At 41.5% G+C, this 22,088-nt stretch overlaps 1 protein-coding gene across 1 annotated transcript; it reads right to left on the reverse strand.

The window, feature by feature from the left end:
• Positions 1–2,634: 2,634 nt before the first annotated feature.
• On the reverse strand, positions 2,635–6,269 carry NPAP1 (nuclear pore associated protein 1). Its single transcript, XM_010356171.2, has one exon. The coding sequence runs from the start codon at positions 6,109–6,111 to the stop codon at positions 2,635–2,637; it is 3,477 nt and encodes a 1,158-aa protein (XP_010354473.2). The 5' UTR covers positions 6,112–6,269.
• Positions 6,270–22,088: the final 15,819 nt, after the last annotated feature.

The raw sequence follows: 22,088 nt of genomic DNA on the forward strand, positions 1-22,088 counted from the left end.
TATTATCTATCAATCTATCATCTTCCTCTTTCTTTCCTTCCTTCCTTTCTTTCCTTCTTTTTCTTTCTTTTCTTTTCCTTCTTCTTTCTTTCTTTCTCTCTCTCTTTCTTTCTCTCTTTCTCTTCTCTCTTTCTTTCTTTCTTTCTTCAGTTCTGATTGCTACAAAAAATGCCATAGACTGGTAGCTTCAACAATATACATTTATTTTCTACAATTCTAAAGGTTGGGAAGTCCAAGATAAAGGCAAATTCTGTTTCTTGTGAGAACTCTTTTCCTGGCTTACAGATAGTTACCTTCTTGGTATACCTTCACATGGCAATTAGAGAAAGCACTGGTATTTCTTCTTCTTCTTATAAAGGCACAAATCCCATCGTGGGGGTTTCAGCTTCATGACTTCATCTAAACTTAATCACCTCCCCTAAGCCCCAACTCCTAATACCATCACATTGGGAGTTAGGGCTTCAAAATATGAATTTTTGGGAGGGACACAAACATTCAGTCCCCAACTCTATCATCTATCTATCTATCTATCTATCTATCTATCTATCTATCTATCTATCTATGTATCTATCTATGCATCTAATCTATCCATCCATCCATCTATCCATCCCTATGTATAGAACAAATTACAACAATGGCTTATAAGTCATTTCTCCATATTATTTCATTTTATCCTTTCAAAAATCTTGTGAGATAAACAGGCCATAGTAAAAGTACTGATTTCACTGAGACTCTTGAAGGTTGAATCAACTGTAATTACACAACTAGTAAATAGTGGAGGAAGGAATTCCACTCACATATTCTCTGTCCTCCTTTTCTCTATCCCTCCCTCCCAATTGCTGACTTCATTCCAGCCACTTTTCCTTACTAACTGCTCCATGAGGACACCAGGGATCCTTCCTCTGAGCCTTTGCAATGACCACTCCTATTATCTGGAATGGTCTTTGCTCATGTATCTGGCTCAACTGCTTCTCTCTAGAGTTTAAATTTACCTTCCCAGTGAGGCTTGTCCATAGTGTAAACTGAAACCCCTGCTTCTCTATCTACCATCTCAATCCACCATGTACTTCTTTATTTTCCATAGCATTTGTTACAGGCTAATTTACCAGATAATTTCCATGTTTGTTGCTTCTTCTCTCCCTTTCAACTAGAATGTAGGGTCCACAAAATTGGGAATTTTGCCTTTCTGTCCATGACTAGAGAGAACTGTCCCAGAGGTAGGGTCAGCCAAGTTAACAGTCAAGCCAGAGAGGGTACAGCTGATGATACACACAGGTTTCCTCTACCCTCTATACAGTGTAGAAGACCACTAAAATACAGTGCGGTTCTGCTGGGCTCATCTGCTCCACTCACCAACAAACACTCTCTCTCTCTCTCTGTTTCTCTCTCTCTCTGTTTCTTTCTCTCTCTCTCTCTCTTTCTCTGTAGTTTTGGGCCTCCAGCTTCTGCAGGGAGAGAGCAGGTTGAGTTTAACTTGAGGGAACTGAGCCTGTTCCTCTTGGAAAAAATGTCAATTTATGAGAACTGTATGTGGAGGAAGATTGCTTCTTATTCCTTGAGACCCCTAATAGAAGTAAGAAATGAGTTAGTGGCTCCTAAGAAGGCCTTGGCAGGTACAAGTGTCACTAGTAGCTGCTTTCCATCACAGGCACAGTTGCTCTGACCAGGGCCATCCAAACACAAGTATTTAACTAACAATGCTGGCTCCTCTAGGCTGGGCACAGTGGGAGGCCGAGGTGGGTGGATCACCTGAGGTCAGGAGTTTGAGATCAGCCTGACCAATAAGGTGGAACCCCGTCTCTGCCACAATTACAAAAATTAGCCAGGTGTGGTGGCATGTCTCTGTACTCCCAGCTACTCGGGAGGCTAAGAAAGGAGAATTTCTTGAACCCAGGAGGTGGAGGTTGCAGTGAGCCAAGATCATGCCACTGCACTCCAGCCTGGGGGAAGCCTCTGTCTTTCAAAAACAAACAAACAACAAAACAAAAACAATGCTGGTTCCTCTAAAGTCAAAAGGAGCACCTTGGGCAGGTCCATAGTATTTTACTGAAAGGGAGACTAAAGGTTTCTCCCTATGAATGTCTGGGGTTATCTCCTATTGCACCACCTGCATTTAGCCAGGTGGGTCTCAGGTGCTTTGCGTGAATGGGAGACCAAAAGCACAACCAGTCACAGCCATTGGGTTGCTGTCTCTCATCGCATGGTTTGTGCTTTGTCCAGGTGGGCCCCAGGTGATTTGCTGATACATGGGCACATGAGGGCCTCCCATCAAATGAATGTTGGCACTCCTGGAAGATGTATATCTGTGTGTTTTGTCCAGATGGCCCTAGGTATTTTGTTGGCAGGTGGATACACAAAGGACCTCCAATTAAAGATATGTTGGCATTCACTACAGATGTACCACCTGTGTTTTGTCCAGGTGGACCCCATGTTTACTGATGGAGAAAGGGAGCACAAGGGCCTCCAACCACAGGGATGTTGTTGTCGCCTCCTGGTGCACAACCTGAGTTCTGGAGAGGTACATGGCAGGCGCTTGGCATGAAGGTGAAACTGGAAGCATGACCATACAAAGGGATAATGCTGGTGTTTACAACCACAACTGATGTGGTGTGGTCAGGTGAACCACAGGTGCTTTTATGGAAGTTGGAAACAGACATGTCTCCTAACATATGTTTCTTGTTCATAGTGGTGGGTGCTTGAAGTGTAGAATTTTTTCTCTGTCCATGTGTGCTGCAGGATGCACTGTTGAAAAGCAGGAACACAAGGGCCTCCAACCATGGGTTTGGTGCCATCCCCTCCCATACCGCTGCCTGAATTCTGGGTAGGTTGGTCTAAACCAGGAATGTAGGTGGCAGCAGAAGTATATCCAAATACAGGAATGTTGTTAGCCCCTTGTGGTACAGCAGCCATGCTGTGGCCAGCTGGGTCCCAGGCTACTCGACCAAATGGGAAAACAGAAGTGGTGCTGGGTGTCCCACTCTGTTCTTGTCCAGTGCTGAATTCTCCTGATGTGGAACTGGGGCCTGGGACAGACATGGTGAATCCAATGCTCCCACCATCCATAGGGGTTCCAGGTCCCATAATCACTTGTGGGCCTGGAATAGTATTTCCAACCAGTGAGGTGCTGTCTCCAGTGCCAGGCATGCCAGTGGCAACTCTAAATCCAGAAGTCTTTGCTGTGCCACTGGGGAAAGCACTTGCGTTGTGACTCTTGGCTGGCTCGGCATTAATAGGTGTGCCCAATGCAGAATATGGTGATGTTAACTCTGCAAAACCTGGTGGAATTATGCTGCCACTCAGTGGCTGGGCTGAGGGAGATGGTAAGCCTATAGCTGGTGCTGGGGTTGCTGGATTCCCCAGAATAAAAGAACTGTCAGACTTCTGCTGCCCATCAGTGGCCCCAAATGTGGAATGAGAGATGGATTCTGTATTTAAAGGATGGCTGGAAGTTGTGACTGGTTTCCTGCCTGCCTGTTCAGGAAAACTGGTGGAGACTTGGGCTGAAGCAATGTTGTCACTGTGTAGTATGTTCCCAGAACCAGGAAGCCCCACATAAAATCGGATGTACTCTTTCCTGGAGACAAAGGTAGACTGCAAGATGACAGTTTTGGAAGGAGGGGTGGTATTCACAGCACTGGTGTCAATGGCAGGCTTGGCTAATGATGCTGCAGAGGCATTGCTCACTAAAGTGGAGGTGTCTGGAGGAACCATGATAGGAAGGCTCAGAAAATCATGGGCACTGGGGAGAGAGGTTTTCTGCTGTAGCCCATCAGGGGCCCCAAATTTGGGCTGAGGGGTGGCTCCTGGATTTAAAGCATAGTTGGAAGTTGTAGTTGTTCCCCTGACTGACTGTGCAGGCAAACTGGTGGAAGCTTGGACTGAGGCAATGTTGCCACTGGGTCGTGTGTTCCCAGAACCAGGAAGCCCCAGGTAAAATGGGAGGTACTTCTTCTTGGAGACAGAGGCAGACTGCAAGATGACACCCTTGGAGGGAGGAGTGGTATTCATAGGATTGGTTTCAATGGGAGGCTTGGATGATGATGCTGTAGAGGCACTGTTCACTAAAGTGGAGGTGACTGGAGGAGCAATGAGGGGAAGGCTCAGAAAAACACAGGCACTGGGGAGAGAAGCTTTCTGCTGCTGCCCATCAGGAGCCCCAGATTTGGGCTGAGGGGTGGCTTCTTTTCCAAAGAATTGGTTAAAATTTGGGGTAATATTGTGGAATATAAATGGAAGTGGGGATGCATAGACTGATGTCTTTCCTGTGCGCCTCTGCTCTGCACTGCAATGTATTTGGGAATTTGGGAGCGAGCTCACCCTGGAGCTTAGGGAAGATGTGAAAATAACAACCTGAGAAGGGGCAGTAGTATCCATGTTAACTACTTCAGGGTCTACCGCAGTCTGTGAGGTTAGGTGGCCAGATGTATTTGTTGTGATAGTGGAAATGACTGATGTGGAATTCATAGGCTTGCTGGTGATACCTGAGGTCCTGGTGGAAGGGGCTGGAAGAAGAGTCAGGAAGGAAAGAGGAGGAGGGGAATCCACATGCATAGATATTGGGGACTCCCTTCTGACGGGAGGCTTGAAAAAGGGTATGAGGCTAGGAGGTGTTGGGGGGTCAGAAGTGGGAGGGGCTGCTCCTACGACTGAATGACAAGAGCCTCCTTTCTCATTAGATTGATCCCTCAAAAGGGGAACAAGGTCAGCAGGAAGAGCCAGAGGAGAGTTAGGGATTGTGAATGCTATTTTCTCATCCATTTTTGGTGTGGTGGAAAGTGGAGGGACAGGCAGAATGAGGGGTCCAGTAGCCAGGTCAGCCAAGTCAGGGATGGGCAAAGGAGCTGGGACCTGAGAAGTGTTAGTGTAAGTGGCAAGAGGCAGGGAGTCTGTAGTCTCCACAGGTGGGGAGAAGGAAGGGGCAGGTTGGGTGATGCTGCTGTTTGTCATGGTCTCTGTTTTATCCTCCAAGATTCTGCTATTCCTTTTATACTGAGGGCTCTTCTCCAAGGTGTGTAGGGTTCCCTCAACAGACAGGCAGGGGAGCTTAGCAGGTGGGGGAAGCTCACCTCGATCCCACAGCAATGGCAGTGAAGGGGGCAGCGGCAGCAGCAGTGGAATCGACATTTTCCTTTTGCAGGGCCTGTTGCGGGCAGCTCTGGGAGGAGCAGCGCTCCTTGGAGGAATACCGAAAGGCTTCCCATCAGGCATCCTCGTTCCGGACATCAGCGGAGTCGGCGAGCCTAGAGAGCTGGGCGGTGGCTCTTCACTCGGCACTTCCCCGGCCAACTTCTGCGGCAGCAGGGAGCAGCCCGCGCCTGGCTCAGGGGGCGCTGCTGCATCCGGATCAGGCTTTCCAAGATGCCGGGCACATCCGGCCTCGCTGTGTGTGCTGGGCGTGGCAGGGCCTTCCAAGCAGGAGCTCGCTGGAGACGCCTGGGCCTTCTCACTCACGCTGTTTTCTGAGAACTTGTGGTGGACATTTCCCTCCAGAGGCCCAGGGCTGCATAGGAAGGAGGCGCGGTCTTCCTGGGTGTCCTGGGACCTGGATGTGGACGATGCTTCTCCGCTGCTAAGGGGGACCCTTTTCTCGTCATCCTCCCCTTTGAACTGCACCGGATCCTCATCCTTCTTCGCTCTTCTGGGCCCTTCTTGGGCCCGCACCGCAGTCTCCTCCGGGAGAGTGGCTCGGATGGGCTTCCTGGCCGTGACCGCCGCCTCAGGTGGTGAAGGCAGCAGGAGGGTGAACGCGCGGCTGGGAGGAGGAATCCTCACGGAGCTGGGGTGTCCAAACCTCGGGGGGTTCCGAGTAGGCAGCACGGGTGTCTTCCTCGTGGCCAGCCCCCAGCCCACAGCCGGCAGGACCCCCAGAGGGGCGGCTGCAGCCCGCGGGAGAGGACACAGCCTCTTAGGGGCGACGAAGATGCCGCCTGGCGAAGGCCTGCGACGGGCATTCCGGCGGAACAAGCCACGGAAAGGGCGCGGGGTGGCTGCGGGATGAACCCGGCCGGGCTGGGAGGCGTCCCGGGCCAGGGGAGCGGGGGCGCCACGCCCTGGCCCTGATACAGGCCGGCGGCGACACCCGGGTCTAAATTTACTAAGCAAATTGCCCATTTAGAGCTAGCCGTGCCTCCTACCGTACAACAGGGTGAGCAGTGGACTCGGCTCTCCTCAGCCACCGCCTCCTCTGGCGACGAAGCACAAACTGACTGGCTGGGCGCCTGCGACGCCTCCGCGAGGTTCCTCACAGAACCAGGGCGCACCAGCGGGGGCGCAAAAGGCAGGGGTCAGAGGGCAAAGGGTGACGCCCTGTCGGCCCCGGCTGCCCCAGGACCCCCGGAAGCCCTGCTGCTGGTGGCAGGTGTTGCACCGCGTGGCCTCTGTGAGGGAACTGCTGGGGCCTGCGGGCCCATCGCCAGAGCTCTCGTCACCTGGGCGCCGGCTCTGCTTGTTCCTCAGCCCTGGCCCGGCGCTGTCGCACGCAGTGGCCCTGTGTCGGCCGTCCCCATTCCCCAGTTCACAGAGGGTACATCTGCTTGAAGTTGAGCACAGGACAACCCATATCCTGCCAGGCTCCTTCAGGACCTTGGCAGTGCCTCCATGCTGCCTGGAGCCAGGTGTGCCTTCTCTATGGCGCCAGGGTCACCACCCAGGCCATGACGGTTTCCGAGGAGGGGACATGGTGCCTTGTCCTGAGTAGATGTTACGCCCTACCACATCTCTTCCTGACAGGCGGGGCCTCTTCACTGCTTTTCTTTTCACAAATTTGTTTTAAACATTTAAGGCTGGGCGCGGTGGCTCATGCCTTTAATGCCAGCACTTTGTGAGGCCAAGGCGGGTGGATCACCTGAGGTCAGGAGTTCGAGACCAGCCTAACATGGTGAAACTCCGTCTCCACTAAAAATACAAAAATTAACTGGGCATGGTGGCGCACACTTGTAATCCCAGTTACTAGGGAGGCTGAGGCAGGAGAATCGTTTGAAAGCAGGAGGTGGAGGTTGCAGTGAATCGAGATCACCTCACTGCACTCCAGCCTGGGCGACAGAGCAAAACTGTCTCAAACAAAACAAAACCAAACCACACACACACACACACACCAAACAGCAGCAGCAACAACATTTAAGCCTTAGGCTGCTCCTCAGGTCATTGATATGGCAGTGGCCTCGCCAGTCTTCGAACCTGGGCTGTGTGATTCCAGAGCTTGTGCTCTGGCCTGTGTGCCTCCTTGTTATGGACACATCATGTATTCTCATTATTTTCTGTAGTCCTTAGGGTACCTAGCACACAGCACATCTGTACTAAGCACATGCATGCCTAGGGGGAAGCCCTTACTTCACCTCATAAGTTGATCATGGCAGGCACTGGACTCCAGTCTCCTCTGAAGACATGGGGCAGTGACCACCAACAGTCAGCAAAGCAGCATCCCATACTGTTCTTCTAATTGAGGCTTGCAGCCCAGATTTCCTTTTTGATCTAGTTTGAAGGATCTAAATATGTAAAGATTATAGTCCCGATCCATTTTGGCCTATCCTGAAAGAAATTCACCAGTGGATTAAACCAAATGGATAAACCAGTTCTCTGGCCCTCTTGGAATATGTTAGAAATTTGCAAGTTAGTAGTGGAGCAATGTATTTGATTAAAATATGATCAACACAATTTGGTCATTGTCAGCATGCCAGCGAGGTCCACTCTTTACTACACATTACTGTCACCTAAGTATAACTATACATATTCGTATGCCCAAGGATGGAGACTTAATATTGGTTGTTAGGACAAAGGAAATATGTGTTACTGTCTTAAGAGCTGGAAGTTTCAGCATGACAAGAAAGATCTGGAAAATCCTACACATGACCTTATCTAGTTTTAATCTTGTTTCTTTGGTTTATTTAACTGGACTGCTTTGCCCTCTTTGGGCTAATGTTGTGTGCCAGATATAGGACACGTGGAAGGTTCAGAACCAAGAATCAGAGATCAGAAAAAATATTTTAATGTATTTTTTAGTTCAAAAAATCGATTTAAAATAACATCAAGCCTAGTTAACATACTACAAAATCCATTTTATCCCTCTGCTCATATATTTTGTAGTATGTCAGAGTAAATGTGGGCTTCCATATCCAACAAAGCTTATGTTTCTAGGACACAAAGTTTTGCTCAGACCCAAATTTTGTTTCAAAAGAGGAGACATATTATAAGTCCTTCCTAACCTCTCAGGGAACAGAGAAATTGTTTAAAGTTGTGGCATTTAACTGTAATCTCTTGATATCATTTGAGGAGAGTTCAGTAAAAAATAATCTCTTGATTTCATTTGTTTGAACAAAAATAATCTGGTACAAATTTTGGACAAAGATTTCCTACAAGAACTCTGAAACAAGATGATCAAACGTCAGGCTAATTTGAAAACAATAAATTACAGCCATTTTCCCCCAAAGGGGAAAAATTCATTAAACAAATAATGAATATTGGGGTTTCAGGACAATAAAAGGAAATTTGGACAAGGGTACTCCAGAAAATTCCACCTCTTTATTTTTCTTGTCAAATGGGAATAGATGTTTTTTTTTAAATATAAAATCTTCCTTGTCCTTGTGAGGCAAAATAACATTAGATGGCAAATGGTTATTCTGAGATCATTTGACTTGACAGAAGCAAGCATGTTGAGATGAAATCTGTCAAGGCAAAATATTTTCCAAAAATTTAATTTAATAATTACATAAATATTATGATAATAGCAACAATTTATAATTGCCAGGTGAGATTACTTGTAATAACTTTTTAAAGCACCAATCTCCAATCATATCAAATGAATCTCTGGGTGGCCAGCTTTGTATAGAATTGTGGTAGTGACAATAAACCATACCTAGCACCCTGTGGTTGAACTATCTTGCCAACAATCCACTGTAAGTCATACAGAGGTAATGTGAGGACACACTGATTCTTCTGCACTTTACTGACTCATGAACCTCATTAAATGAACTTCTTTCCCTAAAATAATTTTGGTTTCCTCTCTCGTGAAGAAAAGTTATCTGAAAAAAGAATGTGGAATGTGGAGGAAAGAGACTTGATTCCAGTGAACGGTTTGCAAACTGCATCCTCTGGTGCAAAACAAAGGTGCATTCCAGAAAACAAAGGGAAGACTTGGGTTTTATAGCAAAAGTTCCCTGTCCAGGTTCCCACATAAGTTTCTTTAGGCAAATGAAGGTTTGAAACTGGCTTAGTTCTGGCCCTAGTGCAGTGGCTTACATCTGTAATCCCAGCAGTTTGGGAAGCCCAGGTGGGTGGATCACTTGAGATCAGGAGTTTGAGACCAGCCTGGGCAAACGGTGAAACCCTGTCTCTACTAAAACTCCAGAAAAAAAAAAAAAAAAAAATTAGCCGGGTGTGGTGGCACACACCTGTAATTCCAGCTACTTCGCTAGGTGAGGTGGCAGAGGTTGCAGTGAGGCGAGATCATGCCACTGCATTCCAGCCTGGGTGACAGAGTAAGACTCTGTCTCAAAAAAAGGAAAAAAAAAAAAAAAAGAGAGAGAGAGAGAGAAAGAAAGAAAGACATTGGCTTAGTTCCAATTGGCCAGTGCAGTTATAAACTCTAGTCAGCAAATGGCTTCTTGGCTCAATTTTAAATTTAGGCCCAGTTAGCCACACAGGATTCATTAAGAAGAATTGGCTCTTCCAGGTTCACATTTGTCCACATTCTTCCGCCCTTTACTGTAACCAGGGCTCAGCAAGGACAGACTGACTTTGTGCTGCTCTTTCTTAGCATAGCCTTTTCTTGGTTGTTTCATCTATTTCCCTTCCAGTTAACTTTTTTTCAGAAATGTATCAAGACTTTTCTACGGTTGATGACTTCCACAATCTCTTGGCTTTCATTGGTCTACTAAATTTTGGTACTCGTATACTTTTATTTAAGTACAATTTCAGGAGGAACACAAAGTAAATATGTGTTCCTGGTCTGTCACCTTGAACTGAAAGTTCCTGTTCATTCTGGAAGCCAAACTTCCCATAGGAGAAAACTACCCTTAGTATTAACAGATGTAGCATTCCAGACTTGAACTTTTCTTGAGGAATCAATCACTAAGGATTTAGGATATGGTAATTTATGTATGGGGAAATAATACCTATCCCATGGAGTTGACTGGAAGATTAAATTACATAATCAATAGAGAAATGCTTTGTAAAATTTTAATTACTATGAAAATGCTTTTTATTTTTTGTTACTATATAAATTTTTCTTTGACAGTTTTTATGTAAGACAGTGCTTTTTGGTTAACTGTTTTGAAAACCAAACTGCATTTTTCATTAGCTCAATGGAAATGAATGGCATTGTTTGTGAGGGTGGGAGTGAAGTCATAGATGTTTCTCGATATCTATTACTTCACAATATTTTCAGCAACTAACTTACTCATGGATTCCTCTTTCCAATTTTATTGAGGACCTACTTCCAGTCAGATGCTTTATTTCAGGTTTTGGCAAACATTTTCTACGTTTTAAATATTTAAGTCTTTGTGGGCCAAATGCAGTTTCTGTAGCTCCTCTTCCTCTTCCTCTTTTACCTCCTCTCTTTTATTCTTCAAGAACCCTTTTAAAATGTAATCATCATTATTCACTCATAGGACGTACAAAATGATCTGTGGGTCATTTTTGCTAACCCCGATCTATGTCTTTACTGAGCAGAAGGCACATCTTTGAGTAAATCACTTGTTTGAATTGATTATTTGTCTCCCCACTTTTTTTTTTTTTTGAGACTGAGTCTTGCTCTGTCATCTAGGCTAGAGTGTAGTGGTGTGATCTCGGCTCACTGCAACCTCCGCCTCCCGGGTTCAAGAGATGCCCCTGCCTCAGCCTTCTGAGTAGCTGGGATTACAGGCAACTGCCATCATGCCCGGCTAATTTTTGTATTTTTAGTAGAGACGGGATTTCACCATCTTGGCCAGGCTGGTTCGAACTCCTGACCTCATGATCCACCCACCTCAGCCTCCCAAAGTGCTGAGATTACTGGTGTGAGCCAATACGCCCAGCCTAGTCTCCCCAATCTTGTCCTTAATTTCCTACAGTCTCTAATCAAAATGATATCCAAGAGAGATCCTGTGGAAACGTAAGTCAGATAATATCACCCAAGCCTCTTCAATGGCTTACTCAAAGCAAAAGCCAAAGTCCTTAAAATGCCTCCAAAACCCTAGCAATCAGAGGTCTCCATTTCCTTTCTGACTTCATTTCCTTCTCTCCACTCTGATCCCTCTCTCCCCTACACAGTGACATCATCCTTTCTGTTACCTGAATACTGTATGAACACTTTTGCCCATGGTCGTCCCATCTGACTGTTTTCTTTACCATTTCTTTTCTAACACTCATTTCCCAGACATACATATTGTTGTTTCCTAGGATCCCATTATGCTTCTACTTAAATTTTACCTTCCACATAATTTCAGATTGCAACCCCCACACTAACTGACACTCTTCACCTCCCTTCCCTGCATTATATTTCTTTCTAGGATGTACCTGATATACTATTTATTTTACCTATTTATTTAAATTTACATGTGTATACTTATGTTTATATATTTGTTTATTCATCTGTTTATTTTTGCCCCCATCCCCCACCAAAATAGAAGGTAGGAATATTTACCTTTTTTTTTTTTTTTTTCGCTGCTAATATTCCTTGAATATACCTGTAAACCAGTACTTGACATTTGGTAGGGTATCAGTAATTTTCTTGAATGAATAAAGGTGTGGGTGGATTAGTGAATTAATCCCTAGGATTTCTGAACTGAAGATTTGTGTGAAGAGGAAGGCAGCACGGTTGGGAAAAGGTACTGTGAGAAGCAGTGTTTAGAGTTCCCTGATGTGTATCTTAATACATAGATTTTTGTTCTTTTAAGTAATTTTAACAGGGTAGTTAGGAAGTAGTTTAGGGAGACACATCACAAAATTTTTGTCGTGGATTCTGTAGGGTTCTTTTAAAGTATGTATAAGTATTAAAATATATGCATGCATATACACCTCTTAATTTACTGAATACTTTAAAAGAGCCCTTTGAAGTAGCAAGTATCAGTATTCTTCATTTACAGATGAGCTTAACTCACTCAAGGTTATATCATAATTTAGTTATAAATGTAAAACTAAACTGAGTTTTTGAGCACATCCTCCCTAGAAAGCTGTGACTTATTAATGAGATCCTGGTAACCCACAGAGATTTATTCAGCTTCCAACAATGTACAAACTATGGACTCAGTTATGGGCTATTCATTTTAATAAAGGGAAAAAGATTTATCCAGCACAAAACATAGGGAATATTAAATGTTATTCTCTATTAAGATAAGTAATGGGAATAGTAGGCTTCAGTCTTTCTAAAATAGCTTGAGACCATCATATCTGCATTATGGCCATGAGGATGTTCAGCTAGACTGCCCTTCTCTGTCACTCAGAAGAATTCCCATATTACATAATTATACTTATTGAAACAGATAAGGGACATTGGGCAATTCAGAATTCTTCAGCTTGATTTTTCCAGAAGTCTTGCCTGTAAAATGAAGATAGTTGGTCTGAACACATTCAGGTATGTAGAGGTTGTTATTAGGATCTTAATTTTGGCAGTGAATGATGTGAGCTTCCTTTATCTCTGCAGCCTCTCATGTACCTATGTCCAGCTCTGTTTTGTGTTTGGAAATAATCAAGTATAAATTAAAAATCAAGGTAACGACAATAAATTATTTATTGGTGTATATAAGCATGCAGAACTAAATGTGATCTAGTTCAAATATTTAATTTATTTAGTGTTGTATGTTGGGGAGGAGCCTTCAAGGTATCAGAAAATGAAATTTAACTGTCCTGTTGTAAACTACAGTACATGCACACATTGAATTACCAGCTGTGCTCACCTACAGAACCATCTTCAGGTACTACCTGTTTCTATGTACCATCTAGCTTTCAGAATTTTTCAGATACTTCTTAGTACTCCAATTTCAATCTTGCCAGGACCTGCAACCAGTTACATAGAGGAGAAGAATTTTATTTTCTGTTTATTTATCTGTGTTAAGAACAATAAGGTGGAATTGAGGATATCCAGGTTCTTATTCCAGATCCACCAAAAAATAATTGTGTCCCCTTGAAAAAGTCATAGTCATTTTGGGGTCCCTTTACTTCTCTTTGTTTTGACGGAGTCCTACTTGACTCAAAAAATATTTGATTCTTTGTAGTAGTTGTTTATATGTTATTGGTATTCTAAAACAAATAAAGACAATTAAATATGAAGCTGTGCAGCATCTCTTTAACTATGTCTTTAGAGCCTCCCCCATTTTACAGAAGATAAAATGACAGAGATAGAACAGAAGTGGATGGTTTGACTAGGGGTCCAAAACAGATGGAACTAAAACGTATTTCCTTCATTTCTTGAGCTCACTTAGCTAACACATAGCCTGCTGTATATTAAATTGCATTTTAAAGGGGGGTATTCTTATAGGTCTTCCAACTAATAGCAGAACATAATGAAATTCTTAAAAGATCACCAAACCTTGTGAGATTTACAGCTGTATTTTCACATAAAGCAAGTTGTATAAATGCCAAGTAATCACCTGAACTTCTAGATACTTCTCAGAACTAAAGTTCTGAACTGCTTGAGGTTTGCTTCTGGCTATCTGAAGTTTATGCCAGAGAGCAAGGAGCAAACCAAGGAGAAAATAGAAAAGTGGTTAACTGGATTTTAATACCAAATAAGCATTTAAATATTTACCTATGATACATGAATTTATTGTACCTATTAATTACATTATCTGTGGGAAATGCAAAAGTATTTGATACATAGGCTGCTGGATTTATCTATTTTCCCAAAAAGACTGTGACTTTCTGAGGAGGAATTATATTTCACTATCATCTATAACCAGAACTTAACACAATGTTTAGGAAACAGTCAATAAATATGCAATAGGTTAATTAGCAGATAGAGACATGACTTTTCTTCCAGAGGAACACATTCTTATGAAAGTGCCAAGACATGAACAAACAGAAAAAATTATTTCTAGTTACAAAGTGGCAACTGACATATAAATGATACAAACAAGAAGTACTATACTAATTCAAAGGAGGCATAAAAGCTGTTATGGGATTTTCATAAGATAAGTCATTTGAAGAAGGGAGAGATGGCTTTTGAGTTAATCAGGGGAGAAGTCACAGAAAACCTAGCTTTTGGCCTAAGCTTGAGTTTAAATCAAAATTGTAATGTGATTATATTACAGGTGAAGGTAATGGGATAAACTCACTACACTAAGACTTGCAGAGCTTAGGATGGTTGTCCAAGATCCAAAAACGAATACATTGTGGACCGGAATTCCAATGAAGTCCTGATGAACTCTAAACTCCAAGATTTTTCTGTGTTATTATGTTGCCTTTAACAATAATTTTTTGGTGGTATGGTAGACACTGGCTTTAGAATGTGGGTGAAAAACAATGGCATTGAAGAATGAATGGTCTTTGCCTTATTATCAATGAATGTGAAGAATACATTAAAAGGTTCAATGAAAAGACTAATCAACAAGAGTGACATAAACAAAATGTCAGACTAGGAAGCTCCAAGCTCTGGAAACACCAAAAACACCAAAGAAAGCAACAGAAACTGGCTCTACTAACCTTACAGAAACTCTGGAAACAGTCAAAGTTTCTAGCAAACAAACACGTTCTGAATCAGGAAAAAGTCACCTTCAAATGTTAACAAATGTTGTGTTACTTTCACCTGGCTTTGCGCAGATGCCCATCTCCCTTCTCATGTATCATCATCTTGGCCTGGGAGAGATGACAGCCTAGTTGCCAGTCCCCCCACCCAGACTCGCAGAAGAGAATATTTTATTTGCAATAGTCTAACCTCTCCAGGTGCTGCTTGAAGGACTGATTTCTATTTCTCCTAACTCAGATTTCAGGTGGAAAAAATGTCAGCTTTCTGCTTGTCAAAGCTACAGGGAGACTACAGACCTGATGCCTGGGATAAAGATTACAGGTGGAGATCTACAATAGACCACCTAAGACCCAGAGGGGAATCAAGGGTGAGACTCTCTGGAAAATTAAGACATTCAATGGAAGCCATGTACACGGGAGAGTTGAGAAGGCCACTTTCAGGCCCAGGAAAGATGCATACTCAGAAAAGACCTAAGAAGACCTTAAATTTTCACCTATGGATGTCCCTAGGCTCAGAGAGAGTCCAGCTAATGTGTGAAGGACTGCCCTGCACAGAGCCAGTCTGCAAAAATAGGATATGTGGCTATTTTTCAAATGTCCAGTTTTCTTTTTTTCTTTTTGAGACAGACTTTTGGTCTGTCTCCCAGGCTGGACTGCAGTGGTGCGATCTTGGCTTACTGAAACCTCTGCCTCCTGGTTCAAGCAATTCTCCACCTCAGCCTCCAAGTAGCTGGGACTACAGGCACCTGCCACCAAGCCCGACTAATTTTTTTTTTTTTTTTTTTTTTGTATTTTTTAGTAGAGACAGAGTTTCACCTTGTTGACCAGGCTGGTCTCGAACTCCTGACCTCAGGTGATCCACCTGCCTTGGCCTCCCAAAGTGCTGGGATTATAGGCATGAGCCACCGCACCCAGCCAAATGTCCAGTTTTCAATGACGACATATCACAAGGCACACAAAGAAATGGAAAAACATGACCTAATTAAAGGAACGAATTTAACTGACTGAAACCATTCCTGAGGAGTCCAGAAAAAGAGGATGCAGAAAGCGAACAGAGCTTAAGGTAAATGTGGGACACCATCAAAGGGACCTATATGCATTATGAGAGTTCAGGAAGGCAAAGAAAGAGAACAAAGGCCAAAGGGAATATTTAAAGAAATAATTACTAAAAACTTCCAAATTTGATAAAAGATACGAATCTATAGATCCAGTAAGGTCAGTGAACTCCAAGACAGATCCAATGACACTTCCACTCAAACATATTATTACCAAACTGTTGAAAGACAAAAAGCAAAGAGAGACTCTTGAAAGCAGCAACAAAGAAGCAACTCCTCATACACAGGTCACTGTCAGTAAGACTCTCAACCAGCTCATCAGACAGCAACTTTGGAATCCAGAGTTCGTAGGATGATGTATTTAAAGTGTTAAAAGGAAAAAAAAAAAAAAAACCAACAACTTGTCAACTGAGAATTCTATACCTACCACAAATGTCCACCATGATGAGGAGAAAACTAAGACATTTTCAGACAAGAAAACGCTAAAGGATTCATTATCACTGATCTTCTTTAGAAGAAATGGTAAAGGCAGTCTTTCAGATTGAAATGGAAGGATGCTATACAGTAACTCAAAGCCAGCCTTTCTCAGACTCTTCTAAAAAGTTGAAGAGGGAGGAAGTAACTTTCTAGCTTATCCTGTGAGGCTAGCATTACCCTGATGCTGAAGCCAGACAAATATAATATGGGAAAAAGAAAAATACAGGTCGCTATCTCTTATGAAGATTGACGTACAAATAAAAAAACTCAACAAAATATGAACAGAGTGAATTCATCAGCATATCAGAAGGATTATGCCCTATGACCAAGTGTCATATTTCTGTGTCTAGCTGCATTTTAGGATGGCAAATAGAATAAAAGGATGATTTTCATCATTGGATTTGATTGAATTGATGCATTTTCTTAACCATTTCAGAGAGTTCAGGGACTTAAATCCAGGTTGCTCACCAGCAGTCCGAGGAGGCTACCCAAATGAGTAGCCCCATGAAATGAGAGCAGTGATATCCTGGTAAACTTCTGATTCTTTTTTTCTGAAGGAAATACCCATACTTCATTGGTTACAGGCTTAAAGGCATAGTTCAATTAATTAAAAGAGTCAAAAGCAGGGGATTTTTAGTTAAAAAAAAAAGTTTTATTTTCATTTTTAATGTTGCTTCCATGTAAAGGGAATTTGACTAGTATCTAATCCCGGGTAGATGAAATGACAAGAAGGTTGGAATGAACAATTGGCCATGCTTTGTTCTGTTCCATTTTCTTCATCTTGGGAGTAAGCCTTCCTATAGAGACAAGAGTCTCTGCTCCTCCATGCAACATAGGCATGTGTCTTTTATGGGCATGCCTCTCTCCCATGGGCCTGTCTAGAAGGAACTGGCTGCAACAGAGTGGGCAAGTCTGTATAATTCTGGAGTTCAGCTAGCAGACTCACTTGTCTGTCTCATTAAACCATATTTTCCAACATGGGCTCTATCAATAAAAATGTGACAATCAGGGCTGGCCAGAATGTGTAAACCCTAGGGAAAATGAAAATTCAGGGTGCCTTGTTCAAAATATAAGGAAAAAAAGTGCTGTTAAAGGCATTTTCACTGAGTTGAATAGCATTTCTGCAAATTAACGTTCAGCTGGAATGTGTGAATGTAACCTTATCTGGAAATAGAGTTAGTATTTTTTTTCCAGATATAATCAAGTTAAGATGAAGTTGCACTGGGTTAGGGTACAGGAACTAACAACTTGTATTCTTAAAAGGAGAAAAAGATTTGGAAACACACAAACAAATAGAGGGAAGATAGCCATGTGATGATGGAGGCAGAGATTGAAGTGATGCAGATGTACTGTCAAATGATGCCAAGGGTTGTTGACAACCATCAGAAACCAAAAGAAGCAAGGAATGATGCTTCCTCAGAGCCTTTGGAGAGAACATGACCCTGCCAACATATTGATTTTCAGACTTTTATCCTCCAGAACTGTAAAGGAGTAAATTTATATTGGTTATGCCATATAGTTTGTGGTACAATTGATCCTTCATATCCACAGGTTCCACATCCATACACTCAACCAACTAGAAATCTAAAATTACAACGAAAAATACTACAAATGAAAAAATATAGTGTAACATCTATTTACAATGCATTTGTATTGTATTTGGTATTACAAGTAATCTAAAGGTGATTTTAAGTATACAGGAGAATGTATGTGGGTTATATGTAAATACTAAGACATTTTATATACAGGACTTGAGCATTTGTGGACTTTGGTATTTGCAGGGGTTCTGGAACCAATTACCATCAGATACCAAGCTACTGCTATATTTTATTATGGAAGCCCTAGGAAAGTAATACAATACTAACAAATGAAGACCCAGATGTGGAGGCCGGGAGCGGTGGCTCAAGCCTGTCATCCCAGCACTTTGGGAGGCCGAGACGGGCGGATCACGAGGTCAGGAGATTGAGACCATCCTGTCTAACACGGTGAAACCCCGTCTCTACTAAAAAATACAAAAAACTAGCCGGGCGAGGTAGCGGACACCTGTAGTCCCAGCTACTCGGGAGGCTGAGGCAGGAGAATGGCGGGAACCTGGGAGGTGGAGCTTGCAGTGAGCCGAGATTGCGCCACCACACTCCAGCCTGGGCGACAGAGCAAGACTCTGTCTCAAAAAAAAAAAAAAAAAAAAAAAAAAAAAAAAAAAAAAAAAAATGAAGACCCAGATGTGGTGGCATACACCTGGAGTCCCAGCTACTTGGGAGGCTGAGGTGGGAGAATTTCTTGAACCTAGGAGCTTGAGGCTGCACTAAGCCATGGTTGTCCCACTGCACTCCAATCTGTACACAGAAAGAGAGACTCTGTCTGTAAAAGATAAGTAACTAAGAAAATCCATCCATCCATCAATCAATCAATCAATAAAACACGACGCTTTTTCTTCTGTAGTCTCTCTACTTTCATGAGTTTTTAAAAAATTTGCTATGTAATATTTTTAAGTAAATAACAATTATAATGTAAAGTTATTAGCATTAATTTTAACATTCCTCTTTATATCAAAGAGTGCTAGTTTTACATGTAAATATAAGAACATTTATCTTATATGCAAAATTTCCAAAAAGTCACACAATTTGTTTTGTAGCTTGTATATGCCCATGTGTTTTTTTTTTCTTTTTTATTTGTTTAAACATTGCAGTGGAAATGCTGTACAAAAATAATTCAACTGTTTTTATGTCACTTTTTAATATGCACACGTTCTACCCAAACTCTCTATCTTCAGCTGACTGACGAGTAAGAAAGGACTAAAAGGAAAAGTGGGATTCTCACTTTTTCCCTTTTTTATGTCATCAATTTCAGCATAAGTTGTGGCTAATTCTGGAAAATAACACAAATAAGAAAGAATGTAATGGACAGTAGCCTCTTGGAGCTGTCAGCACCTTCACTTACTCAGTCATAGATGACTAGTTGATGATTAGCACCCCTGAGAATTTCTTTTAGTTAATTTTAAGTCTTATATTCCTTGCAGTTAAGGATTTTAGGCACTGCAATTAAGGATTTTAATAGAAGTAAAGTAGACTCATCTATTTTGGAACAAAGTTTATCAGTTTTACTTTTGGAACATCTGTATCAGTCTTATCCTCTTTAGACATTGAATGCTCTTCCCCCAACTAAGTTGTATACTTCTTAAAGTCAGGACTAAGTTTTACAACTCTTGTTTTCCCCTCAATATCTAACTAGAAGATGCCTTCTATCAACATATGTAGATTTATTTTAAATAACATAAGAACATGTGTGTTCCCATTTCTCTCTGGGAAATGAGGCTAAATTCCACAACATTCAAATATCAAGCCTTTAAATTTCTTTGAACCTAATGATTTACAAATGGGTAGCATATCTTCCCTCCTGCTTCACCGCACTCTCAGACGGTTCTTTCAAAATATGGTCACTAATTACTAACTGCAAAGAAATAATGAGCAAAAAAAGAGAAAGAAATTGCTTACCAAAAGAACTTCCGTATCTTTCACTTTCACTTTATTGCATACCGTATTTAAAAAGCCCACTCAAAATGGATAAAAACTTAAACAAAATACATGGAACTGTAAAGCTAATGGAATAAAACATAGGGGAAAATCTTCATCACATTGGTTTGGGCGATTAGTTTCTGCATATGAGCTCAAGAACATGGGTAATAATAGCAAAAATAGACAAATGGAACTGCATCAAACTAAAGACTGCACAGTACAGGAAAAAATTAACAGTGAATAGACAACTTACAGACTGAGACAAAAACAACTCAGTAACAAAGAAAACAAACCAAAAAAAAAAAAAAGTTCCAATGATCTGAAAAGACATTTCTCAAAAGAAAACCTACAAATGGTGAAAATGAATATTAAAAATTCTCAACAACTTTGATCATCAGAAAAATGCAAATTAAAACCACAATGAGATATCATCTCACACCAGTTAGAATGGCTATTTTCAAAAAGACAAATGCTAACCAGTGTTGGCAAGGATGTGGAGAAAAGGGAACACTTGTACATTGTTGCTGGGGAAGTAAACGGTATTTGGAAAAATGGCATAGGAGTTCCTCAAAAACTAAATAGTAAAACTACCATATGATCCAACAATCTTTCTTCTGGGTATATATCCAAAAGATTTGAAATTGGTATGTGGGAGAGATATCTGCATTCCCACGTTCATTGCAGCATTATTCATAACAGTGAAGACATGGGAGCAAACTAAATGTCCATCAATTGAATAAAGAAAATGAAAACAAAATAAAATTTAATAAATACTATTTTGCCTCTTAAATGAAGGCTATTTAGTCATTCATGACAAGGATGGAATTGAAGGATGTTATACTAAGCAAAATATGTCAGGTCCAGAAAAACAAATAATGAATGATGTCATTTATTTGTGGAATCTAATAAAAGTAATCTCATATGAACAGAGAATATAAATAAAGGTGGTTACCAGAGGCTGGGGAGGCTGGCAAGGGACAAAGAATGGGAAGATGTTGATCAGAGTGGAATGTTTCAGTTAGACTGGAGAAATAAGTTTGATGATCTATTGCACTACATGGTAACCACTATTGATGACAGTGTATTGTATATTCCAAAATTGCTAAAAGTATAGATTTTTTAATGTTCTCATTGTACTAAAAAATAAGTTGGTGAGGTGATTGAAATGTTATTTAGCTTGTTAAATCTTTCTGCAGTTGTGCATAGATCAAAGCATCACACTGCACTTTATAAATATACACAATTATTTGTCAGTAGGAAAAAAGAAAATGGTGCATACTAGGCATGGGAAGGAAATCTACACAGTTAGCCAGGAGCATCACGTAGTGCCAGAAAGTAAGAAAATGCTAATCAACAACACAACCAACCAAACAAAAATAATCTAATTGCAGTGGTGTGGATGTTTCAGAATGACACAGGAGTCCACTGAAACTCTTTCCAATGGTCAAACTGGAACAATTAGAGGATGAAAATAAACAAAATAGTATAAGTAAAGTTTAAAATAAATGTCCATAATGCAGAATGATATAAATAAGTGAATTAATATACAATAAATAGAGGCAGACAGTCAAACTGTCGATGCTGCAGGATTCCAAGTAATTTTTATAGATTCTCTGCCTGTGAAGATGTAGATGATGACTCCCCACTTATTAAGTATGTGCTATCCAGTGACTTCATTTCAAAAAATGTAACATGGAAAGGGCAAACAGAGTAATTTTATAGTGGAGAAATCTAGCAAAGGGATCAAATTAACAATTAGCATCAACAGCAACATGTTCACAGTGTGTACCCTTACGTGATGTGATGAGAATGGCACTTTCTCTTTGTGTCCCCAGAACCCTTAACTCTAGTCTAATCATGAGGAAAACGTTAAATAAATTCCAAATGAGATATGCTAATATTATGAAAAACAAGGAAAGGGTGAGAAACTGTCAAAGCCAAAGGAGCCTAAGCAGACATGACATCTAAATGTGATCTTGTATATTCCAATAGTCAGCAAGGAACTGCGGCCTTTGGTGGAACAGCCTGCCCTAGACTTTGCAATATGCATTTACAATGAATCTAAGCCCCCTTTTAAATAATAGTATATAATTTCACAGATAAATGTGATTATAAGAAAATAATCTTATTTCCTTCCTCCAGTCCATTTTGTTATTGCTGTAAAAAACAAGGGCAACAAATAGAAAAGAGGAAAATTAGGTAGATAATAATCTAACTATTTCAATGAGCATTCTAAATGCCAATGGTGTAACTGCAGAATTTAAAATAGAAACTTCCAGAGCAGATGAAAAAAAAACCTGTTATACGTTGTATATGATACAAACATATTAAAGACCCATAAATTAAAAGTAAATAGATCTAAAAATCCCTAACAAAACTGTTAATG

This window comes from Rhinopithecus roxellana, chromosome 5 (genome assembly GCF_007565055.1).
Source record: "Rhinopithecus roxellana isolate Shanxi Qingling chromosome 5, ASM756505v1, whole genome shotgun sequence".
NCBI lineage: Eukaryota > Metazoa > Chordata > Mammalia > Primates > Cercopithecidae > Rhinopithecus > Rhinopithecus roxellana.

Excerpts from the sequence above, each read along its gene's own strand:
- NPAP1 (XM_010356171.2), bottom strand. The coding sequence starts at position 6,111 with ATGGGCAATTTGCTTAGTAAATTTAGACCCGGGTGTCGCCGCCGGCCT.